The 22290-nt window shown below is 49.0% G+C and overlaps 1 protein-coding gene across 1 annotated transcript in view; it reads left to right on the forward strand.

Annotated features, from left to right (window-relative positions):
* DNAJB2 (DnaJ heat shock protein family (Hsp40) member B2) overlaps window positions 1-13747 on the forward strand; it is a 245720-nt gene extending 231973 nt beyond the window's left edge. The window contains exons 9-11 of the mRNA XM_086954386.1: window positions 5665-5904; window positions 11789-11841; window positions 12732-13747. Of these exons, the coding sequence (XP_086810512.1) occupies window positions 5665-5904; window positions 11789-11817 (269 nt within the window). The 3' untranslated portion in view covers window positions 11818-11841; window positions 12732-13747. The remainder of the gene's footprint in view (window positions 1-5664; window positions 5905-11788; window positions 11842-12731) is intronic.
* Window positions 13748-22290: the final 8543 nt, after the last annotated feature.

Below are 22290 nucleotides of genomic sequence, written 5' to 3' on the forward strand. Positions count from 1 at the left end.
ATGAACTCACTAGCATAACCTATGCTAGGAAAAACAACCTCCTAAGCATCAACTTACTTTCATAGGTATAGGCACAAAGACATTACACATGATGCAGAAATCACATTAGGCAGGTAATCACAACTGCGCAAAAGATCACATGGGGCCAAAAACATGTACCCCACGCAAGGGCACAACACCAGAACTGTCCCCCAGACCAATTGGCCTCTCAGGGGCTGAAACGCCCTGTGTCCACAATGTCCGGGCAGGCTGCGCGGGCAGCCAAGGAAGATTGCACAAAGCCTAAACGAAGCAGCTGCCCACTAAGTGCTGGGCAGCTGTAGCAGGGAGCCTGGCACCAGCGTGCCTCCTGGCTCTCTTCGGTGCTTTGAAATGAACAGGATAGGGCCAAAAAAATGTGGGAGCCTCGTGGGCTCTGAAATACTGTGCCCCACACTGGGGGAGCGGCCCGCTACTCACTGGGGCCGCTCTACCCTCCAAAATGCCCCCAAGAACGACGTTGGAGCCACGGGGCTCTGGATAGCCAAGGAATGCCCCCAATAGAGCCACACAAAGCTCTAGAAGTAAACAAATGTGGCAACAAATGTGGGAGCGACCCGCTGCCAGCCGGGGCCGCTCTACCCCCAAAAATGCCCTTAGAGTCGTTGGAGTCCCGCTCTGGGGACTCTGAAGACCATGGAAATGCCCACGAAGTTGGAGCGGCCCTCTGCCTTCCGGGGCCGCTCTGATGGGGCTGGTTTCGTTGGAGCAGCCCTCTGCTCACCGGGGCTGCTCTGGCAAAGGCACCGGAGTGGTGCCTCGGTTTCCGCTCCCCCTCCCCACCCCCCCCCCCCCTCAGCCGGCATCCACTTACTGGCAATACCGTGAGGGGAGACTCCTCTTCACCCAGGTCCCTTTTCTGGAACCGGGACTTCTCTGGGGAGCCAGCAAGGCTCCTGGCAGTCTCTTCAGGATGCGGGGGGACTCCCGTCCTCCTCCGCACTTAGAGGCGCTTGTACCTCTCTCTTCCGCACCAGAGCGCGGGATGGGCTCCCGTCAGCTTCCTAGTTGTTGCGGCCCCGCTCACGTCACGCCACAGTTTGCCTGGCTTCCGGGGTCGCCGGAACCACTTCCGGTTCGTCGAGGGCAGGGCGGCGCTGAATCTGCCTCAAATGAGGGGTAGGCTCCCTCGATGCACAAAACGTAGGGTGGGCACCTGCTTGTAATTATAAAAACAAAACGCAGACGCAGGGTGGGCACCTGCGCAACTCAACTCCACAAATGAGCGGGGTGGGCAACCGCAAGGAGCAAAAGGGGGGGCGGGATCCCCACACCCGGGATTCCCTCCCAAGGAAATGCAGCTCCACTGGCTCTACTTCTTCTGGGGCCAGGAGTACAGGGCTCCTGAAAAGTGGAATACAGCGCATCCCAGGCGCTGTAGGCAAAGGTTCAGCACAAAAATCCTTAGGAAGAAAAGGGGCGGGGGGCAAAGGCTGGGCCCAGGGGCCAGCTCACAGGGCCCTCCAGGCAGGGAGGCAGTCCCAGTGGCGGTCCTCCTGGCACCCAGCAGCAGCAGCAGGCCCCCCCTTAAGATAGGATCCAGGGAAGAACAACTTACATGAGGTCACAGCCCCTTTTTATACACATACCTCCTTTGTCTGTGTCTGTAGCGTGGGGGAAGACCAGTCGTGGCTGGTTTTGGAGTACTCTGATGTGCTCAGCCCCTCTTCTTATTCACTGGCCAGGCTAGGGTCATCAGTCGCACCACAGGGAGCGGAGCCAGCATTGTGTGGGGAAAGCCCAGCCTATTCAGGTCCCCGGTGCACTCCTTCCTCACATCAGTCATGCAGATCTCTCCACTCACCACCGGGGCAGACCCATCCTGACTCCTGGAGCTAGGCTCACCAGCAAGCTCCAGCCAATCACAAGCCAGACAGCCAATTCACATAAATTACACAGACATGCCAACTTCTAGAAGTGGCACTTCCACATTAGACACAATAACGCCACACACATCATCGCGCAGCATTTAATCACACAAGTCCACACATACCAAACTCGACCCTGCACTCCACACGCATCAGGAACTAACATGGACACATACATTCCCCATGCATTCCTATGGGAGGGCAGGCCAGTCTCACCACACGCACTCAGAGTGTGCACACACTTTACACTGGGACACAGTGAAAGTGCGCAGAGGCCAAAAATAACTAGCACCAAGTCACAATGGAAAGCAAAAAAATGTAGGGGTGAACCTGCCAGAAGGGCCAAGTCCAACATCGGGTCTCAGCCACAACAAATCATTTTACTCTGTCCTAGAGTATTCTCCCTACTCATTTGTGAAAAAGGACCAAATGTTCTGCATCTGTCCTTTCCTCTGCTGGGGCAGACGAATGGCTCGCCTGGCTCACCGACAGCTTATGGTTTTTGAAGCCGCAGAAGTGCGGGCTAAACAAACATGCCCTGTAAAATGTAGAGTTGCCCTGAAACATGTGGGGTTGTATCCGATCAGTACCAAATGCATCTTACTGTTGGTATTGTTCATCTCCATGGAAACTGGAATTCCAAGGAGGTACACAAGTTAACTGTGGTGTCCTTCGTGATGGGGGGCTACCCTGGATGTCCAGTAGATTTGTATAATGGATCCCTTCAGCCAATCTGAATTTTATGCCGGCTCACCTCCCCTTGCAAGAACTGACCACAATATGGAGGATGGGTCCGCAACCCATCACCTTTCTGAATATTTGTATGAAGTGCAAATGCTGTGTTGCTTCACTCAGAACCAAGTTCTGTGTGATGGATCTGACTTGATTCAAAGAATGAGGACGCAGAAATCCCTCTCTACTGATGTGTAAATGATTTCATATCAAGAACACAACCCTTGACTAGAGGCTGCGGCAGAGTGAAGAGAGCAGCGCAGGAGGGCAAGCAAGACATAAGAGCCAGCACACTCTGACTCCCACCACTATGGAGCACTGTACACTCTTGGAGTTTCTTATGCGCACAAAAGGCTTTAGGTCTTCCCTCCTTACTGATCCAAGCATTCCTCCCATATCTCTCTCACACTCTGAGGGATTGAGAGGACCCAGTCATGGCAAACAGCACAGATTTCATCTAGGTGAGGTGTAGGCTCTGTCCCTGCCTGGAAGTGTAGGTAAAACGGTCAGTGCCCAAAGACTACAGTCCTGCACTCTCCAGTCATTAATAATGGCTTGACCAGGCCATGTTGATGGTAGTCGTCCTGTTGAAGGGATTTCCACTTTAGATGGACCCCTAGTGACCAGCAGTAAATGTAACTGTGATGGTGAGCAGGAAAATGTTCTGGGTTTGTCCAAATAATTCATTGAGTAGCAGGACCGCACATGGCTACTGCGCCTGTGGCTGTCACCTCTTCAGTCTTGACTGCTGGTGGTTGGAGCTACAAGGGCTGCCTTCACTTTCCTATGTGAACAAACAGACCTGTATCTGGTGTTACAAATGTGGTTCAGGGGGTCTTTCAGTATTCCTAAAAAGCTCTCAGTTCCCAGAGACTGCTAGGGTAAGAGTTCAGAGAGTGGTGTGTTCTGTGTTGCTCTGAGTTTGTTTGGAGGTTTTCGATATGGTGGAGCAAACTAGAAATGCTTCCTATGCTTCTTGCTTGTCAGAATGTGTCTTTAATATAGAAATACTGCCCCTTCATGGTGCTTCACTCCCTTACTATATCCCTGCGTTCACAGCCAGGACTGAGGTAGAGCATCGGAGTAGGAGTGCGCTGCCTTTTACAATTGCCTCAAAACCTGGCTGTTCTCTCAATAGGTTTGCCTGTAGCCCTGTTTCTTTTGTGGACTTTTATCTGTTTTTATCTGTGTTGTGTTATTCTGAAACCAGTTTCACCTTACCTAAAGCGCCGGGATTCTCTTTTTGAGTAACCGTTGCGCTATACTAAATAAAAAAATAACATAACATAACATAACATAACATAACATAACAATTCCATGGTACGGGAATGCTCTTCGGGAGTCATATGCCCCCTCATTCATCCATGCTCTTGCACATGGAAGTGCTTTGCCCTCACATACATCCATGCTCATGTACATGTGAGTGCCGTGTCCCTTCATATATAAATGCTCTCATGGGTGAGGTTGCAGTGATGCTCTTCGGAGTGTATCTTGTACATGGGAGTGCTGTGCCCCTTATTACAACCATGCTTTTATACATGGGTGGCTGTGCCCCCTCATGCATCCATGCTCTTGTACATGGGTGGCTGTGCCCCCAATACATCCATGCTCTTGTACATGGGTGGCTGTGCCCCCAATACATCCATGCTCTTGTACATGGGTGGCTGTGCCCCCAATACATCCATGCTCTTGTACATGGGTGGCTATGTCCCCTCATACATCCATGCTCTTGTACATGGGTGGCTATGTCCCCTTATGCATCCATGCTCTTGTACATGGGTGGCTATGCCCCCTCATGCATCCATGCTCTTGTACATGGGTGGCTATGTCCCCTCATGCATCCATGCTCTTGTACATGGGTGGCTGTGCCCCCTCATGCATCCATGCTCTTGTACATGGGTGGCTGTGCCCCCTCATGCATCCATGCTCTTGTACATGGGTGGCTGTGCCCCCTCATGCATCCATGCTCTTGTACATGGGTGGCTGTGCCCCCTCATGCATCCATGCTCTTGTACATGGGTGGCTGTGCCCCCTCATGCATCCATGCTCTTGTACATGGGTGGCTATGCCCCCTCATGCATCCATGCTCTTGTACATGGGTGGCTATGCCCCCTCATGCATCCATGCTCTTGTACATGGGTGGCTATGCCCCCTCATGCATCCATGCTCTTGTACATGGGTGGCTATGCCCCCTCATGCATCCATGCTCTTGTACATGGGTGGCTATGCCCCCTCATGCATCCATGCTCTTGTACATGGGTGGCTATGCCCCCTCATGCATCCATGCTCTTGCACATGGGTGGCTGTGCCCCCTCATGCATCCATGCTCTTGTACATGGGTGGCTGTGCCCCCTCATGCATCCATGCTCTTGTACATGGGTGGCTGTGCCCCCTCATGCATCCATGCTCTTGTACATGGGTGGCTATGCCCCCTCATGCATCCATGCTCTTGTACATGGGAGTGCTGCTCCTTCATAAAGACTCTCACAGGAGGAGTTGAAGTAATGCTCTTCGCAGTTTATCTGGCATATAGGAGTGGCATGTAAGGTTACATTTAAAACACCTACATACGATAAAAGTAGCCTTTTAACACTAATACAGCAGCTGCCCTTTCTTTCATCGTTTACTTCCTGTTATAGGATCATTAGAAATCCAGTTTTCACTTTCACATCAGCCCATCTCAAGGCTTTTAGAGGTCATCTAAAGCAACCTTCCTTACTACTCTTAGTGAACCAGGTACTGTAGGTCGCTTCTTTCGACGGCTGAGTACAGCATTTGATGGGGTTGAAAGTTCGGTGCTGCGAATCCTCATAGCTGGTGACTCTGAATTGTGTTTTGTTGAGGTTAGCTCTGTATTAATGTTGTCTTCACAGACGTTTACTACTGGTTATCATCTGTCATTTTCTGTTTGTGGTGATCATGGTATCCGAAGTTGATTAGTGTGTGTCCTTTTCTTGCAGAGGTGTTAAGGACGAGTTGCTCTTTCCAAGTTTGGCTCCACTTTCATTGCTTTCATTTCTTTTAGGTGTTGAGGACGAGTTGGCATTGGCTATTGAGATGAGTCTCCGGCAGCACCATGCAGAAGCTGCTGACCGTACCCATACCAAGCCGCCGCCATCCCTTCAGCCCAGCACACAGCATTCCCGCAGCGCTGTACCAGCATCCTTCAACACGGACAGCGAAGATGAAGATGAGGACGATGAAGATCTGCAGCTTGCCTTGGCCTACAGTCTGTCTGAAATCGAGGCTAGCCAACACCGAGCAGGTGTGCATGAAGCTCAACCCAAAAGAGAAGGGAAGGAGCCAAGACCTGGCAAAGTCCACCAGGGCAGAAGAGAGGGAGAAGCGAGGTCGTCAGCCAGTGGTGCACTAAAGAGTTTGGGGAATCAAGGAGGTAGAGCTGAGGGTGGACCAGTGCAGACAAAAGGAGAATCATTGGGGGTGAAACAGAAAACTCAGGTAGAAGCAGACAACAGTGGAGCTCAGAGAAAAGCCAAAACTCCAGACATTGAAGAGGGAGCAACAGCAAAGGGCCAAGAGGCAGAAATGGAAAAGATGAGTGGGGGGAAGCTGAGAGGCGAGGCTGCGACAACCACGACAGAAAGTGGCCCGAAAAGTCCTGAAGTCAAAAAGAAAGAGGCAAAATCCAGGTGTATAATCTGTTAATGATTTGCCAAGAGTGTGAAGAGGCAATCCTCAGCTGCTAGACTTGCTTGTATTATCTTGACCCAGGGACCTTGGCATGAGGTCTGACATGAGCAGGAGATGCAGAGGTGTGACAGGCACCCTTGCATCAAGCATCAGACTCCGATTGCAGCAATCATTGGAGGGAGATCACCCGACTGCCCAGTGCACGTTACTGGTGTATCCCTAAACTGCAACGCGCACAGTATGGGCTTCACTGTGTCATGCAATGCACAGCGTGTGGACATCACTAAAACATGCACCACAGACTGCTGTGGGTGATATACATCATACCGTGCACTGCTGTGACATCACCAAACCGTGCAGCGCACACTCACCACACACTCTGGCGCATCCCTAAACTGCAACACACACAGCATGGGCTTCACTCTGTCATGCAAAGCGCAGTGACAGGATATCACAAAAACATGACCACACACACTGGTGTCAAACTCATACCAGGCTTCACTTGATTGTGCAGATCCATTACTGGGTATCACCAGACCATTGCACACTGCTGGGCATGAGACATTGCAGCTCACACAGCTGGGCATCCCCTGACCATACCTCAAAGATTGGGATGGCAGATTTAGTGTGCATTGCGCTAGACATCACCAGTTTGCGCAGTACACACGGCAGACTGCAGTGGCATCACTAGACGGTGTAGCACTCAGTCAAGCTTCATCGGAATGTGAAATGGAAACAGCCCCGTTCAACGCATGCGACTAGAGTAACACCAGTCACTGTAGCACTCCTTGCATGGCCATGGGCTAACTGCAGCCATCTCTGCTTCAGGGTTTCAGTAATCACCTTCGCTTGTAAAATGAAGTGCTTGACTGGGCACCGTGCTGTGAGCACACACTTCTCTGGTCTTATCAGTGAGTGCAGCATTGTGCCTGATATTGTAAGAGCTTCATTTGTGTATGTTCTGCACTTTAACCCATAATTCTGGAGTATTACAGCATGCAGCACCTGTAGCAGGGGAATCACCAGGCGGTGTATTGCACGGCTGCATTATTCACCAGTCCATGTGCACTGTTCTATTAGGTTCACCAGACCATGTGTCACACAGTTGCACTATTATGTGAGGTAGCAACAATTTCCATATCTTGCCACACACAGCTCTGATATGTTACTCGTACCAGGCCCCGCTGTATTCTCATACATGCTGTTAAAGTATAGGCTTTGCTTGCAGACCCTAGGTCATAAAATGACAGTATGATACTAGGCTTGCAGGGGACACTGCTGATGCATCACCAGTGCAGATTTTAGTTAGTGTTTGGCAGTGCATGAGGTTGCAGTACTGTTCCCGCTTCTGGAGTAATGCATGAGTTGCAGCATGAACTGTTAAAGTGTTAGAAGGTGTCTAGATGTATCAGTGGTTGGAGGGCACTCTGAGAGGGATTCCACAGGTTCCATCCACACCGCTTCCTATCCTGCTAGGCATCGCTGGTGGTGAGCAAGCCTCTTGATGCTGGAGCTATGTTGAAGGAGGCAGTGCTCTGTTTATTGCTGCCGTGTACGGAGTTCGACATTGAGCTCCGTTGCTTGATGCGGCTTCAGGACTCTTCAGCTGAGGTGCCTCTTGGCTTGAGAGTAGTCGCACACGTTTATGATATCTGCTTGCTTGCTGCTATTAAAGTCTCTGGGTGCTTTTCTTGTAGAAGTGTGACAGGAGGGGTTATATACTTCTCAATATTGGTACAGGGATTTATGCCATCAGGTGCACACACTAGTAGGGGCATGAGGAAGGATGAGAGAGAGACCAATAGAGATGTGGAAAAGGATGGCATTTAGAAGATAAGACGTTCAGAGGAAAAGGCAACCTGGACAGTTGGAAACGACGATAGTTTTATGTTGAGAATGTAACATGTTTCAGCATAAGGGAATACTGGGAAGAAGAGGAATTGGGGTAGCAAGTGCCTCAAAGACCAGACTTGAGAAAGGAAGAATTAAAGTGCAGTGGAAGGGGTGATGAAGAAGGGAAGTGAGAGCACAACAGAGGACGTAGACGCATGTTTCATTGTAGAAAACGGAAAGGAGAATAATGAGGTATTTCACTGCTGCTTCTGACTTTTGGCTGTAATCTTTTTTAAGGCTCTATTCTTTTGCAGATACATCACTCGTCTTAAAAGTTGTCTGTTTTAGTTGTGAGCAAGTTGTGTTCATTACTTTCAGTGTTTTACTGAGGTCATATATTGTTTGTTGTGTTAGTGCCTGCTTGTGGTAGATTGTTGTTTGTGACTGCATTGGTTATGGACTAGTCTTTTGTGCTTTCTAAGCATATTTCGAATCATACATTGAGTGTTTGTAGGGTGCTTGGTCTTGTTTGCACCTTGTTTGCTGCAGCCGATCCTTGGCTGAGTGTTTATCATTTATTGTGCCTCGGCCTTGAGTGCTGCTTGACTTGCATGGCTGGGTCATGTTTTGTTTGCTGCTTCAGAAAGTACTAATCACAGCATGAAATCTTTCAGAGGATGGCCTGCTTGTATCTCTTGCCATCTGCCAGAAGATCCTAGTACATAGTTGCCATATATGTATTGTGTGCCTCTCTGGATTCGAGCAAACAAGCCAAAACGTCAGTAATGATTTTGACAATCATCCTTCAAACGGATTAAGACTACAGCAATTTTCTATGTGTGTCAGGTTACTTAGTGCAGTATTTCAGTTGCATGGAGTCTTTTTTCAATGTATGGACTTCTGGCAATGCATTTCCCCTGCAGTCACCATCAAAGGGCCAGCAGGGTTTGATTGTTTTGAGCTCCGCCCCCAAATTGTTGTAGAGTCTCTACAGGCTATGGTAGCAGTGTAGTAATTCTATTGGAGGTATGTTTGTCCAAAGAAATTCTACACTCAGTTCAGTGGCAGTAATGGCTTTCAGGACCATACCTCTTTCGAGAAAGTCAACAGGGGTTTGCTATGTGGTGGAAAAGCTTCTTAAGAGCATGGCACAACACTTTTCAGTTGTGGAGAAACCGCAGAAGGCATGCATGCTGCTTGAGAGGGTCAATCAGTCTAAAAATCTACTTTGGTAAATGATGGTACTGGGGTCAACGGATCTGCAAAATCAAAACGCAGCAGGACCTTTCCTCTCCAACTTCTCCCAACTGACCACTGGGCCGAGCAAGCTAAAGCCCTGAAAATGATGCTCCAGCACAAGGCTTCTACCACACGCCTGTGTTTGTGGACTAGAGGTCGCCGAAAACCTGCCCTCGAAGTTCTGTGGTGACTCCAGTAGACACAGGGATCCATCGCCTGGTGCTTTGCAACATTCTCAGTTCCGGCTAATGAAAAGGACCAGGATATCTGCAGAGATTCGATCTCTACTAGGAAGCCAGATGGTTCGCTCGGTCAATGCACACTTTATTACCCAAAGAGTCCACAAATGGATGAAACTGGGATTAGGATGCTTTAAATATCTTGGGCGCCGTTTTCAGGGCAGTTGATGTGTTGCATTTCCTTGCTCCTGTTTTCAGGGCTGTTGATGTGTTGCATTTCCTTGCTCCTGTTTTCAGGGCTGTTGATGTGTTGCATTTCCTTGCTCCTGTTTTCAGGGCTGTTGATGTGTTGCATTTCCTTGCTCCTGTTTTCAGGTCTGTTGATGTGTTGCATTTCCTTGCTCCTGTTTTCAGGGCAGTTGGTGTGTTGCATTTCCTTGCTTCTGTTTGTGTTGCATTTCCTTGCTCCTGTTTTCAGGCCAGTTGATGTGTTGCATTTCCTTGCTCCTGTTTTCAGGCCTGTTGATGTATTGCATTTCCTTGCTCCTGTTTTCAGGCCTGTTGATGTATTGCATTTCCTTGCTCCTGTTTTCAGGCCTGTTGATGTATTGCATTTCCTTGCTCCTGTTTTCAGGCCTGTTGATGTATTGCATTTCCTTGCTCTGTTTTCAGGCCTGTTGATGTATTGCATTTCCTTGCTCCTGTTTTCAGGCCTGTTGATGTTTTGCATTTCCTTGCTCCTGTTTTCAGGCCTGTTGATGTGTTGCATTTCCTTGCTCCTGTTTTCAGGCCTGTTGATGTGTTGCATTTCCTTGCTCCTGTTTTCAGGGCAGTTGGTGTGTTGTATTTCCTTGCTTCTGTTTGTGTTGCATTTCCTTGCTCCTGTTTTCAGGCCTGTTGATGTATTGCATTTCCTTGCTCCTGTTTTCAAGCCTGTTGATGTATTGCATTTCCTTGCTCCTGTTTTCAGGCCTGTTGATGTATTGCATTTCCTTGCTCCTGTTTTCAGGCCTGTTGGTGTATTGCATTTCCTTGCTCCTGTTTTCAGGCCTGTTGATGTTTTGCATTTCCTTGCTCCTGTTTTCAGTGCTGCTGATGTGTTGCATTTCCTTGCTCCTGTTTTCAGGACAGTTGATGTTTTGCATTTCCTTGCTCCTGTTTTCAGTGCTGCTGATGTGTTGCATTTCCTTGCTCCTGTTTTCAGGCCTGTTGATGTTTTGCATTTCCTTGCTCCTGTTTTCAGTGCTGCTGATGTGTTGCATTTCCTTGCTCCTGTTTTCAGGACAGTTGATGTTTTGCATTTCCTTGCTCCTGTTTTCAGTGCTGCTGATGTGTTGCATTTCCTTGCTCCTGTTTTCAGGCCTGTTGATGTGTTGCTCTCAGACCTGCTTCTGTTATCAGCATGATTAAAGTGCTATCAGCATGAACTCACCGGAGGCGCAAAAGTGTATGTCACACAAAGCAGCAGATTATCTGCTGTGGTAAAACTGCTACTGCTGTTTGATGAGAGGTGTGCCATCTCATCTACTATTTCCCAAATTGGCAGTGGTGATGGTTGTGTCCCTCACAGGTTAGGGCCAGGAGCCATCGCAGCCGACTAACAGGCGCTGCTATGCTTCCCGTCTGGGTAGAACAGGCTGCCTTAAAGTTTAAGATTCCCACACTGATCGCTTTTTGTCTTCTTTCGGAATTCATGTCACCTTGAGGCAGATACAGATTGTTCAAATACAAGATCTAATGATTACAGTTATGGAAATGTTTGGAGTCCCGGCCTACATTCTAAGCGGTGGGTGTGGCTGCACGCTTACTGTAATGTAGACATGTTCGGGTTTCTCATTCGCCTGCTTCCAAACCAGAAATAACGCTTTAGGAGGTATCACTGTTCATAATAGGAATCCATGGAGTAAAGTATAGGAGTAGGCATTAGGAAACCCTGATGGCACTATACCATGATTGTATAAAGACCATGTAAGAAGTACAGATTCTGAACAGTGTAGGAGGAATTTGAGGCAGCAATTAAAAATACCAATGGCTTTTGGAAGTGTTTTGGGATCTTCTGGCAGATAGTTGGAAGCTAGCCACATAGGAAGCTCTGTCAGAGGTAAGTCATTTGCTTTTTTGCTTCTTAGACACCTGTTTCTCTTGAGCTGTGCTTGCTGCTGTAGATTCTCGGCTCATCTACTGTCTCGTTCACTGCATATTTGTGCAACCACCATATCTCCCACTTCTGCTTTTCTCTCATTCTAGATCCTGACTTCCATGCCTATACTGGCTGACTACCCACAATGCCTGTGCTACAGGTAACTGGCTTCCTCTGCCCCTTCTTCCCTCAAAAGAGAGCATTTTCAGGAGATATTATCCTCTCTCAGATCTCTACTCCACTCCCCTCTTTCTGACTGCCCGCTCCCAAAGAGGATCAGTGTGCTGAAAATCAAGCTAAGTTTTGGTGCGATCCCAAAAGTGTAGTAGTTAATCACTGATGCGGCACAGTCAGTCTTGTGTACTTTACAACTGGTGTCCTTCCCCTCCACCGTAGAGTTCTCTATCCCCTTCCTCTGTAATCTGTAAGATTCTTCATAGAACTGAGACTTCTCAAGCTATATCCTCTGCGCTCTCCCTGGCTGCTGAGAACTTTTTTGCAAGCGTTGAGGCCCCTTTTTTCATGTTTGCTGCTGTGAGACTCTTTCCCTCTTTTGGTGAGATTGTCAGTTGACGGTGCATTGCCCTTTATCCCTCTCGCTGATGTTCTACTGAGAACATGCTTTTCCCATGGCAAGATCCCTCCAGAGCAAATAAATGTTTCCATATTTCCTTTTTGGAAGGTGTAAGACTCCAGAGGAGCTTTCCAAATGCCCTTTATTAAGCTTGTTCTCCCTTATTAGGTGACTTGTCTAGTCTAGGTTTCTTCTGCGAGATGATAGTGGAGGCCTGTGTGTCACGGTAGGTGGGACGAGAGTTCGCTCCTCCAGAGTTAGAGCCCATGTTTCTACATACTGGTCCTTGAGTGTCTGAAACTAAGGCTAGCATGATAGAAACAGCTTCTAGGCATCTTAAGGTAACAAGGGCTTCTCGTCTACCTCCCAGTGGCAACTCCGGCCTACTATGTATCTGGTAGATCCTGCTGCACCTACTCCATCACTGCATGTTAACAACTCACCTGCAATGTTCTTGTGTGTGCTTTTCTCACCAGGTGTGGTCTGAAGGCTGCTGAGGGACACGCCCCTTTCTAGAAGTAACATCCAGAGGGGAGGGAGAGCCATGGCTGCCGGCGAGGGCTTCACGCTTCCCCTAACTTTCTTTACCTGGATTTTCTTTGGATTTTTTTTGCTGAGCACTTTAAACATATGCACTGGAGGACTGGCGTGGCCTGAGTATCAACTAGAGACAGATTCCGAATCCCCCCATTCACGTTTGTAACTGGAGTCACTGCTTCTTGTGGGGTTGGCATCTCGGGGGAAGCACGGCTCAGTCACTCTCGGTGGAAGCTGGAGCAGACGAAGGTTACCTCTGCAACTATTATTAACTGGGACTTTCAGAAGCATGTTATTGGAGGACTTTTTGGTGGGGTTGGGAGTGAGCTGGTCTCTTCTGACCTGATGCTGGTTCTCCAGGTTTAAATGGATGAAATAAAATGAGTTCATTGTTCTGGTAAACAAACTGTCCTTCTGCTCGTTTGCCCAAACCTTGTCCATGCGCTGCATCATGTGACCAACAGTGTTCGCTCAAGACATATATTCAGCCATGCTTTTGGAAACAGAGTATTTCGAGCCTAGACAACATTGTCTTGGCACTCAATTTTGCCCACCCCTGCTCTTAAAAGTGTGCATCATAAATTATAATCTTCTGTGAACTCGGCGACTGTAGCCATCTGACCATGTAGATTGGGGCATATATTGCATCTATGTATGTATATGGTGTTTCTGTAGCGTGACACTCGTCACAAGTGACATAATGGTCCTATTCATGGCGCTGAATAAGACTGTTATGTTACTTGCCAGAACCAAGATCTGCTTGTGACCGGCATCGGCGACATATTTACTTACACTATATATATCAACTGAAGAAAACCTAGATTCCGGTTTTGTTTGGAAAAGTACCTCTAACCTCAGACAAGAGCCTGCGTATGCGTTCATTCCTATGTGCCGCCAAGAGGACTGCCTCATTTGAACCAAATAATGTTACATTAAAGTGTATCGTTTTTAACCATTTCCTTCACATTATTACCAGATACAATTCCTTCCCATTTCCAGATTTTAAAAAGTGTATCATTAACTTTGGGCACAAGACTGGAGTCTGTGAGGGAGGCAACAGGCTCTCTGTGCAATAGTATCTTTGTGGAGAATACATGCTCTGAGATATAAATGAGCAGGACATAGGATGTCAGATCCTTTTATGTGCCAGGGCTGCATGTTCCGGATATTTGTCACTTGAATAGGTGTTGCCAATTTGTCTATCACTGAAGGACTGCTCAAATTCTGGAAAATAAATAGCTTTGTCTCTAGTGATCAAATATTTTGGAAAACTTTCCAGATTTTTAGTTAACCATCAGCTGAGAAATCAGATCTTTCATCGATACTAAAATGGAAAAAAACATTCTTGTTAGCTCCAGAACTGTCAATCCACGGCGTCTGGAGTGTTCCCACTTTGTAAAATTATACATTCTGCAGTGATAAGTTCACATGCATATAATGATTACCATAATGATTAAATCATAACTCTGTAGTTTTCTGCATCCAGGTAAGGATATCCATCAATATAATATGAAGTTTTCTAACTGTATTGATGTCCCAAGGACTTGCGTAAAGACCTGGTGTGGCCGTGACATCCAGTGAAATGCACAAAACGTGATGTTTGAATTATTTCTGTAGGACCCTACATTTGAGATGGCATGCTGTCCGAGAACACAATGAACAAGGGTCCCGTCTCGTTAGAGGTCATAAACCAAATTGCATAGAAATATGATGTCATATGTGACATGATTGCTCTCATTGTAGTCACATGAAGATTGTTTGTTTGTTCTGTTTTTGATTGTATTTCACAGTGCATTAATGCGTTATCAGTTTTAGCAAACACATTTGTGATTCTATGTGGACATTTGACATAGAATGAGTCATTTCTACGCAATATGGTTTATGGCATCTTATAGAAAGGGACCCTTGTTCCTTTAAAATACTCCTACCCATGGGTTCCTAAAATTCCCTGGGTTTCCCTTGTCAAAAAAAAGCAAAGAACAAAATGAGGCAATGGGTATGCAGTTATATTGACAGCACAGTTGCTTCTTTTATCTCTGTATGAGGAACAATGAGGTTGTAATTCTTATATATCAGATGATGGTAAATAATTTTCTGAAAAATGGCGCCCGAGTACCATCTGAAAAGTAATAGCATATCTGATGGACACTTCTAGCCTCCGATTCCTTACCTTAGAATTTCCCCAGACATCAGTCTGGATCCAGATGATTTTTCGTGAGCAGTACCCCTGCGTACCGGTAGGTGGCCACAATCGACTGCATCTGTTTTCGGCTTCGTCCGCACCAGAAGTGACTTCATATAGGTATGACTTTGGTATTTGGACAGAGACCATGACACCAAGGCGTGCTCCGATGGCTTTGAGGGAGTGGTCCCCGAAGCTGCTAGCAGCCCCGCATGCGACTCCATGGCGGTCAAGATCCCAGTCGAAGGGAAGGTCCTGGGTTCGTTCGTAGAGCCTGAATTCCTCTTTGTCCCGTTCAAAGCGTTGGGCATTCAGGTAGGCGGCAGAAGATGAAGAGTAGGAAGTTGAAGCATTCTTCTACTTCTCGTCTTTCAGGTGACGAGACAAGGGAGCCTCCGTGTTCTAGGCCTCATTCTCTAGAACCTGCGCCGACTCTGCTCCTTCCTGAATTTCTACAGGCCAGAGCAACCCCCACCCAGCTAAAAGGGTTCTGTGAGGCCATGGCCTCTTTTTTTGGGTGGTCTGCCCCGGACGACGCTCCTTTGGGCCCCGCAGGGTCAGAAGGGTCTCCCTTTGGTTAAGCGTCAGTTGCTCTGCCCCGATGGAGCCTGTTGGATCAATTCCTGGATAAGGACTAGCACCAGGCGAGCCATCTCGATTTTTTTTGGTGCTGGTTCAAACACCGATGCTCCTGGCGCCGCAGTCTACATTGTCATCCCTGACTCTGATACAAGGCTAGAGGGGCGTCTCACAACTCCCATGCCGACTGCAGCCTTGCCTATCAGATTGGATCTTGAGCCTTATTTTCACCTGCTAGTCCTTGAGGACGACTGGAAGAGGTCACTGGACCCTTTAGAATACCAGCCCGGTGATGAACAGAATGTGGACTGGTGTGAGGGCCTGGGTAAGGCCAGCGGCCTGGATACTTCTCCAGATGCTGTTCTGCTTTCTCCCGCTGCTATGGCAGAGGGTGCATCTTACGCAATGGTGGTGCGTAGGGTGGCTGACGTCCTCGACCTTCAGTTGCCCACGGTGGCAGTCAAGATTAATCTATGGACGGAGGTACTGCAGCTGGTAGTCTCCATGGTGGAATCCTTGCTCCTGTTCCATGGCACCCTCACTGACATCCTTTTAGGTACCTGGTCCAAACCCAACACAGGGGCTTCTGTGAATAGGATGATTACCTGTTGCCATCGCCCCGCACCTGGGGTCCCCAACTTTCTCACCCAACACCCTACCCCTGAGAGCTTGGTGGTCCAAGCATCTATCTCCCAAGGCGCTTTCCCTACCGCTCCCCTGGATTGGGAATCCAAGACGCTGAACTAATTTGGGAAGTAGATGTTTTCTTCTGCCAGCCTGGCATTGCTTTCCGTGAACACCACATGCCTTTTGGGCCATTACTCCCACAGTCTGTGGGATACGGTTGTGCAAGTGCTGCCACAGGTCCCGGAGACTGTACTCTTACAAGCTGTTACTGACGGGAGAGACGTGCAAAGTTCACGGTTCGGTACGGATTCAACACAACAGACTTGCTTGGCAGAGTGATTTCAACGACAGTGGCCCTCAGGGCCCACGCCTAGCTGAGAACAACTGGCTTCTCTGGGATGTCCAGGCTTCCGTCATGCACATGCCCTTGAATGGCAACCTTGTCTTTGGAGTTGAGGCAGATTTGGCGCTCAACCACTTTAAAGATTCTAATGCTACTGTCATATCCTTAGGCCTCTCTGCAGTCCCACGTCCTCCCCAATCTGCCATTATCTCCTTACGTGTTTATGGGAGGGGCTTCCAGCTGCTCCAATTCCGGCGCAGCCACCGCATCACACAACATTTGCGTTGCCAAGGAAGCGGTACCCACAGATCTCGTGGGTCAGGCAGCCAGCGGTCTGGTCAGTCAGCCGCACCCTTACTGCAATGGCCTTCAAACCCTCATAGCCTGCCCCTTTACCATCATGAGCAGCCAGTTGGCGGTAGGATTCTTCATCACCTGCCCCACTGGCAATCCATAACATCAAATAGGTAGGTTTTGCATATTGTCTGAAGGGGCTACTCCCTCCCCTTCAAGACTAACCCTTCATCCATGCCACCATCTCATGATTGGCTGATGTAGGATCATCTGTCTCTTCTCTGTGATGATATCACAGCTCTCTTTGCCAAGGGAGCCATAGAGAGGGTTCCGGTGCCAGAAGTAGGCTGGGGTTGTTATTTCTGCTACTTTTTGGTTCCCAAAAGGGGCAAGACCCTTTGTCATCATCAATCTCCGAACTCTCAATCGCTTCCTAAAAAAGGAGAAAATCAAAATGCTCATATTAGCCCAGGTCTCGCCTGCGCTGGACCCAGAAGATTGGATGGTAGCACTGGTCTGCAGGACGCTTCTTTTCATATCCCTGTCCTGCTTGCCTGTTGGCGCTATCTGCAGTTTATGGTAGGCCATGAGCACTGTCAGTTCCCTCTGCTTCTTTTTGCCTTCCCAGCGCCCCTCTGGGGTAAACCAAGATGATGGCAGTGGTTGCAGTTCATCTGTGGAGTTCAGGGGTGCCAATCTTCCCCTACCTCGACGACTGGCTGCTGAAGGCGGGCTCACCCCAGGCTGTAGTCTCCCACCTCCAGACTATGGCAAACCTTCTGCACTTGCTGGGGTTCACTATCAATGTGCAAAGTCATATCTGACTTCCTGATCAGACGCTCCCTTTCATTGAAGCTGTTCTGGGCACAGTGTTGTTTCGCTCTTATCCTCCCAAGCGGCACGTCCACGATATTCATTGTTGTTCAACATTGGCCCCACAAAAGAGTTGCGTGTGGAAGACAAAACATTTGTGGGCATGTTGGTGCAAAGAAAGGTCAGGCTGTTCAGGGGCAGACCATCTCCAGATGGGCCATAATCTGCATCCATATCTGCTACTCACTGTCCAAGACGCAATCTCCGTTAGGCTTGCAGGCTCATTCCACCAGAGCTAAAGCTGCCACCAGTGCGGTAGCATTTGGATTTCCGGACTTGGATATCTGACAGGCAGCAACGTGAGATCCTCTGCACATGTTAATCAAACACTAGATCCTGGACAGTCCGGTCCGTGGGGAAGGGCATTTTGCCCGTTGGGTCCTGCAGGACTTTCTCGCCTCAAATTGGTTTGCAGACCCTCCTCTGGGAATGGCATTGCTTGGGTATCTATTCTAAGACCAGGAATCTGCGATAGTTCCTTGTCTGGTAGAGACTATATCTAGCCGCAGATTCCTTTAACTTACCCAACCATCCCATCCACCCTGCTCTGCAAAGGATTTCTAGGGACAGGGATGACCACTTTCAAGGCCCTAGTTTATCCCCACGAATGTCAGTGTTCTTCACGGCTTCGAGCTTCTGACGTGGAAGTCGTGAAATGAAACTAGCTCTAGCGTTCCTGGGTGGCGCCTTTATAGCTAACTCAACATCACTTCCAGCATGGACGACGACGAACTCTGAGCCGATCGATGCCACCTACTGGTGCGCAAGGGTCTCCTCGCGGAAAGTCTTTCAGATTCAGTCTGACGCCTGGGTAGATTCTAAGATAAGGAATCTGTGGCTAGAATAGTTTCTACCAGATAAGGCGTTACGAAAGGTAAGTAACTTGTTCTTTAATCCACAAAAGGAATGATGAAGGCGCAGCATGAATCCAGCTATAACCACAGATGGTGAACACAGCTGTCTCTTCCCCAGTAAAAGGTAAGAAATCATCTCTCATGTTGGCTGATTTCAGAGGGTTGCATTTCTGGGGCAGGTGGAAGAAGAACTGCCTTTTCTCAGGCTTAGTTTCTGACCATGTAATGTATTACAGGTGCAGCATCATTAATTAGGCTAGCTTCATTTGGATTTAGTGTTGCAGATGTAGATGCAGTCATAAACTGCATTGCAGCAGATTCAGCCACTGAAGACGCTGCTTGCACCACATCAGGATCAGCACTCGAAGGTCATAGTAAAACTGGTCTCCCATCAGTCCCTGGGATGGGACCAGTAGCGTCAACTGGGCTGGTACCTTCGTGCGATATCTCCAGAACAAGTATGTGCAGGTCTAATCTGGAGGTACCTTGGCAATGGTGGTGAGCTGCTGAACAGAACTGGCCATGTGTTACTTCTTTGTTATGGGCACTTTCCTGTTCTTCCTAGCACCCGACCGTGGCAACAGGGTTACACCATGGCACAGGTTGACTGTAGGACCCTCATTGCCACTTCTCTAGGGATCTGTTCCTGGTCCAGTTTTCTCACTTTTGGGAGACACCCATCGACACCTTTATCTGCAGGGAACAGTCAAGCAGACTCTTGTTTCCGGTCCAGGGAAGACATGGCTTGGCAGTTCGGGCTGGACTGTTCCCATGAGGCACAGGGTCAGACTGATTTGCATATAGCCATGTCTGAACTAGGGTGGCAGAGTGGGCTAAAGAACAGGTGTGAGTGTTTGATTGATTCAGATGCTCCGTCCATCACCACCCCCTTTTGTACCACATTGCCTGGCTCCAGCACCTTCCGCCTCAGCAGACCACACCCCAGAGAGAGCTTCTCTCCCTTTGCAAATTCTTTTAAGAAGAGCTTTGATGCAGCAGTCATTTCAGCTTTGACGTACAGCAGTTGCATCAGCAGCGTTGATGCAGCAGTTGCATCAGCAGCTTTGATGCAGCAGTTGCATCAGCAGCTTTGATGCAGCAGTTGCATCAGCAGCTTTGATGCAGCAGTTGCATCAGCAGCTTTGTTGCAGCAGCTGCATCTACAGTTCCGATGCAACAGCCGCATCTACAGCTTTGATGCATTAGCCGCATCTACAGCTTTGATACAGCAGCCACATCTACATCTTTCATGCAGCAGCCGCATCTACAGCCTTGATGCAGCAGCTACATCCACAGCTTTGATGCAGCAGCCGCGTCTACAGCTTTGATGCAGCAGCCGCATCGAGAGCTTTGATGCAATAGTCTCATCCGCTTTGTCGCAGTAGTTGCACCAGCTTTGATGCAATAGTCTCATCAGCTTTGTCGCAGTAGTTGCACCAGCTTTGATGCAGCAGTTGCATCAGCAGTTTTGATGTGGCAACTGCATCAACAGCTTTGATGCAAGAGCCGCATCTACAGCTTGGATGCAGCAGCCGCATCTGCAGCTGTGATGCAACAGCCGCATCTACAGCTGTGATGCAGCAGCTGCATCAAGAGCTTTGATGCATCAGCTGCATCAAGAGCTTTCATGCATCAGCCGCATCAAGAGCTTTGATGCAGCAGCCGCGTCAGCTTTGATGCCGTAGTCACATCAGCAGTTTTGATGTGGCAGCCGCATCTACAGCTTTGATGCAGCAGCCACATCTACAGCTTTGATGCAGCAGCCGCATCTACAGCTTTGATGCAGCAGCCGCATCTACAGCTTTGATGCAGCAGCCGCATCTACAGCTTTGATGCAGCAGCCGCATCTGCAGCTGTGATGCAGCAGCCGCATCAAGAGCTTTGATGCAGCAGCCGCATCAAGAGCTTTGATGCAGCAGCCGCATCTACAGCTTTGATGCAGCAGCCGCTTCTACAGCTGTGATGCAGCAGTAGGGTCTACAGCTTTGATGCAGAAGCCGCATCAAGAGCTTTGATGCAGGAGCTGCATCAAGAGCTATGATGCAGGAGCCACATCTACAGCTTTGATGCAGAAGCCACATCTACAGCTTTGATGCAGCAGCCGTCTCTACAGCTTTGATGCAGCAGCCACACCTACAGCTTTGATGCAGCAGCCGTCTCTACAGCTTTGATGCAGCAGCCACATCTACAGCTTTGATGCAGCAGCCGCATCTACAGCTTTGATGCAGCAGCCGCATCTACAGCTTTGATGCAGCAGCCGCATCTACAGCTTTGATGCAGCAGCCGCATCTGCAGCTGTGATGCAGCAGCCGCATCAAGAGCTTTGATGCAGCAGCCGCATCAAGAGCTTTGATGCAGCAGCCGCATCTACAGCTTTGATGCAGCAGCCGCTTCTACAGCTTTGATGCAGCAGCCGTCTCTACAGCTTTGATGCAGCAGCCACACCTACAGCTTTGATGCAGCAGCCGTCTCTACAGCTTTGAAGCAGCAGCCACATCTACAGCTTTGAAGCAGCAGCCACATCTACAGCTTTGATGCACTAGTCACATCTACAGCTTTGATGCAGCAGCCACATCTACAGCTTTGATGCACTAGTCACATCTACAGCTTTGATGCAGCAGCCACATCTACAGCTTTGATGCACTAGTCAAATCTACAGCTTTGATGCAGCAGCCACACCTACAGCTTTGATGCAGCAGCCACACCTACAGCTTTGATGCAGCAGCCACATCTACAGCTTTGATGCAGCAGCCGCATCTACAGCTTTGATGCAGCAGCCACAGCAGCAGCTTTGATGCAGCAGCCACAGCAGCAGCTTTGATGCAGCAGCCACAGCAGCAGCTTTGATGCAGCAGCCACAGCAGCAGCTTTGATGCAGCAGCCACAGCAGCAGCTTTGATGCAGCAGCCACAGCAGCAGCTTTGATGCAGCAGCCGCATCTACAGCTTTGATGCAGCAGCCGCATCTACAGCTTTGATGCAGCAGCCGCATCTACAGCTTTGATGCAGCAGCCGCATCTACAGCTTTGATGCAGCAGCCGCACCTACAGCTTTGATGCAGCAGCCACACCTACAGCTTTGATGCAGCAGCCACATCTACAGCTTTGAAGCAGCAGCCGCATCTACAGCTTTGATGCAGCAGCCACATCTACAGCTTTGAAGCAGCAGCCACATCTACAGCTTTGAAGCAGCAGCCGCATCTACAGCTTTGATGCAGCAGCCGTATCTACAGCTTTGATGCAGCAGCCACACCTACAGCTTTGATGCAGCAGCCACACCTACAGCTTTGATGCAGCAGCCACAGTAGCAGCTTTGATGCAACAGCCTGCATCTACAGCCTTGATGCAGCAGCTGCATCTACAGCTTTGATGCAGCAGCCGCATCTATAGCTTTGATGCAGCAGCCGCATCTACAGCTTTGATGCAGCAGCCGCATCTACAGCTTTGATGCAGCAGCCGCATCTATAGCTTTGATGCAGCAGCCGCATCTACAGCTTTGATGCAGCAGCCACACCTACAGCTTTGATGCAGCAGCCACACCTACAGCTTTGATGCAGCAGCCACAGCAGCAGCTTTGATGCAGCAGCCACATCTACAGCTTTGAAGCAGCAGCCACATCTACAGCTTTGAAGCAGCAGCCACATCTACAGCTTTGATGCAGCAGCTGCATCTACAGCTTTGATGCAGCAGCCGCATCTACAGCTTTGATGCAGCAGCCGCATCTACAGCTTTGATGCAGCAGCCACAC

Source organism: Lissotriton vulgaris, chromosome 2_1 (assembly GCF_964263255.1).
Source record: "Lissotriton vulgaris chromosome 2_1, aLisVul1.2, whole genome shotgun sequence".
Lineage (NCBI taxonomy): Eukaryota > Metazoa > Chordata > Amphibia > Caudata > Salamandridae > Lissotriton > Lissotriton vulgaris.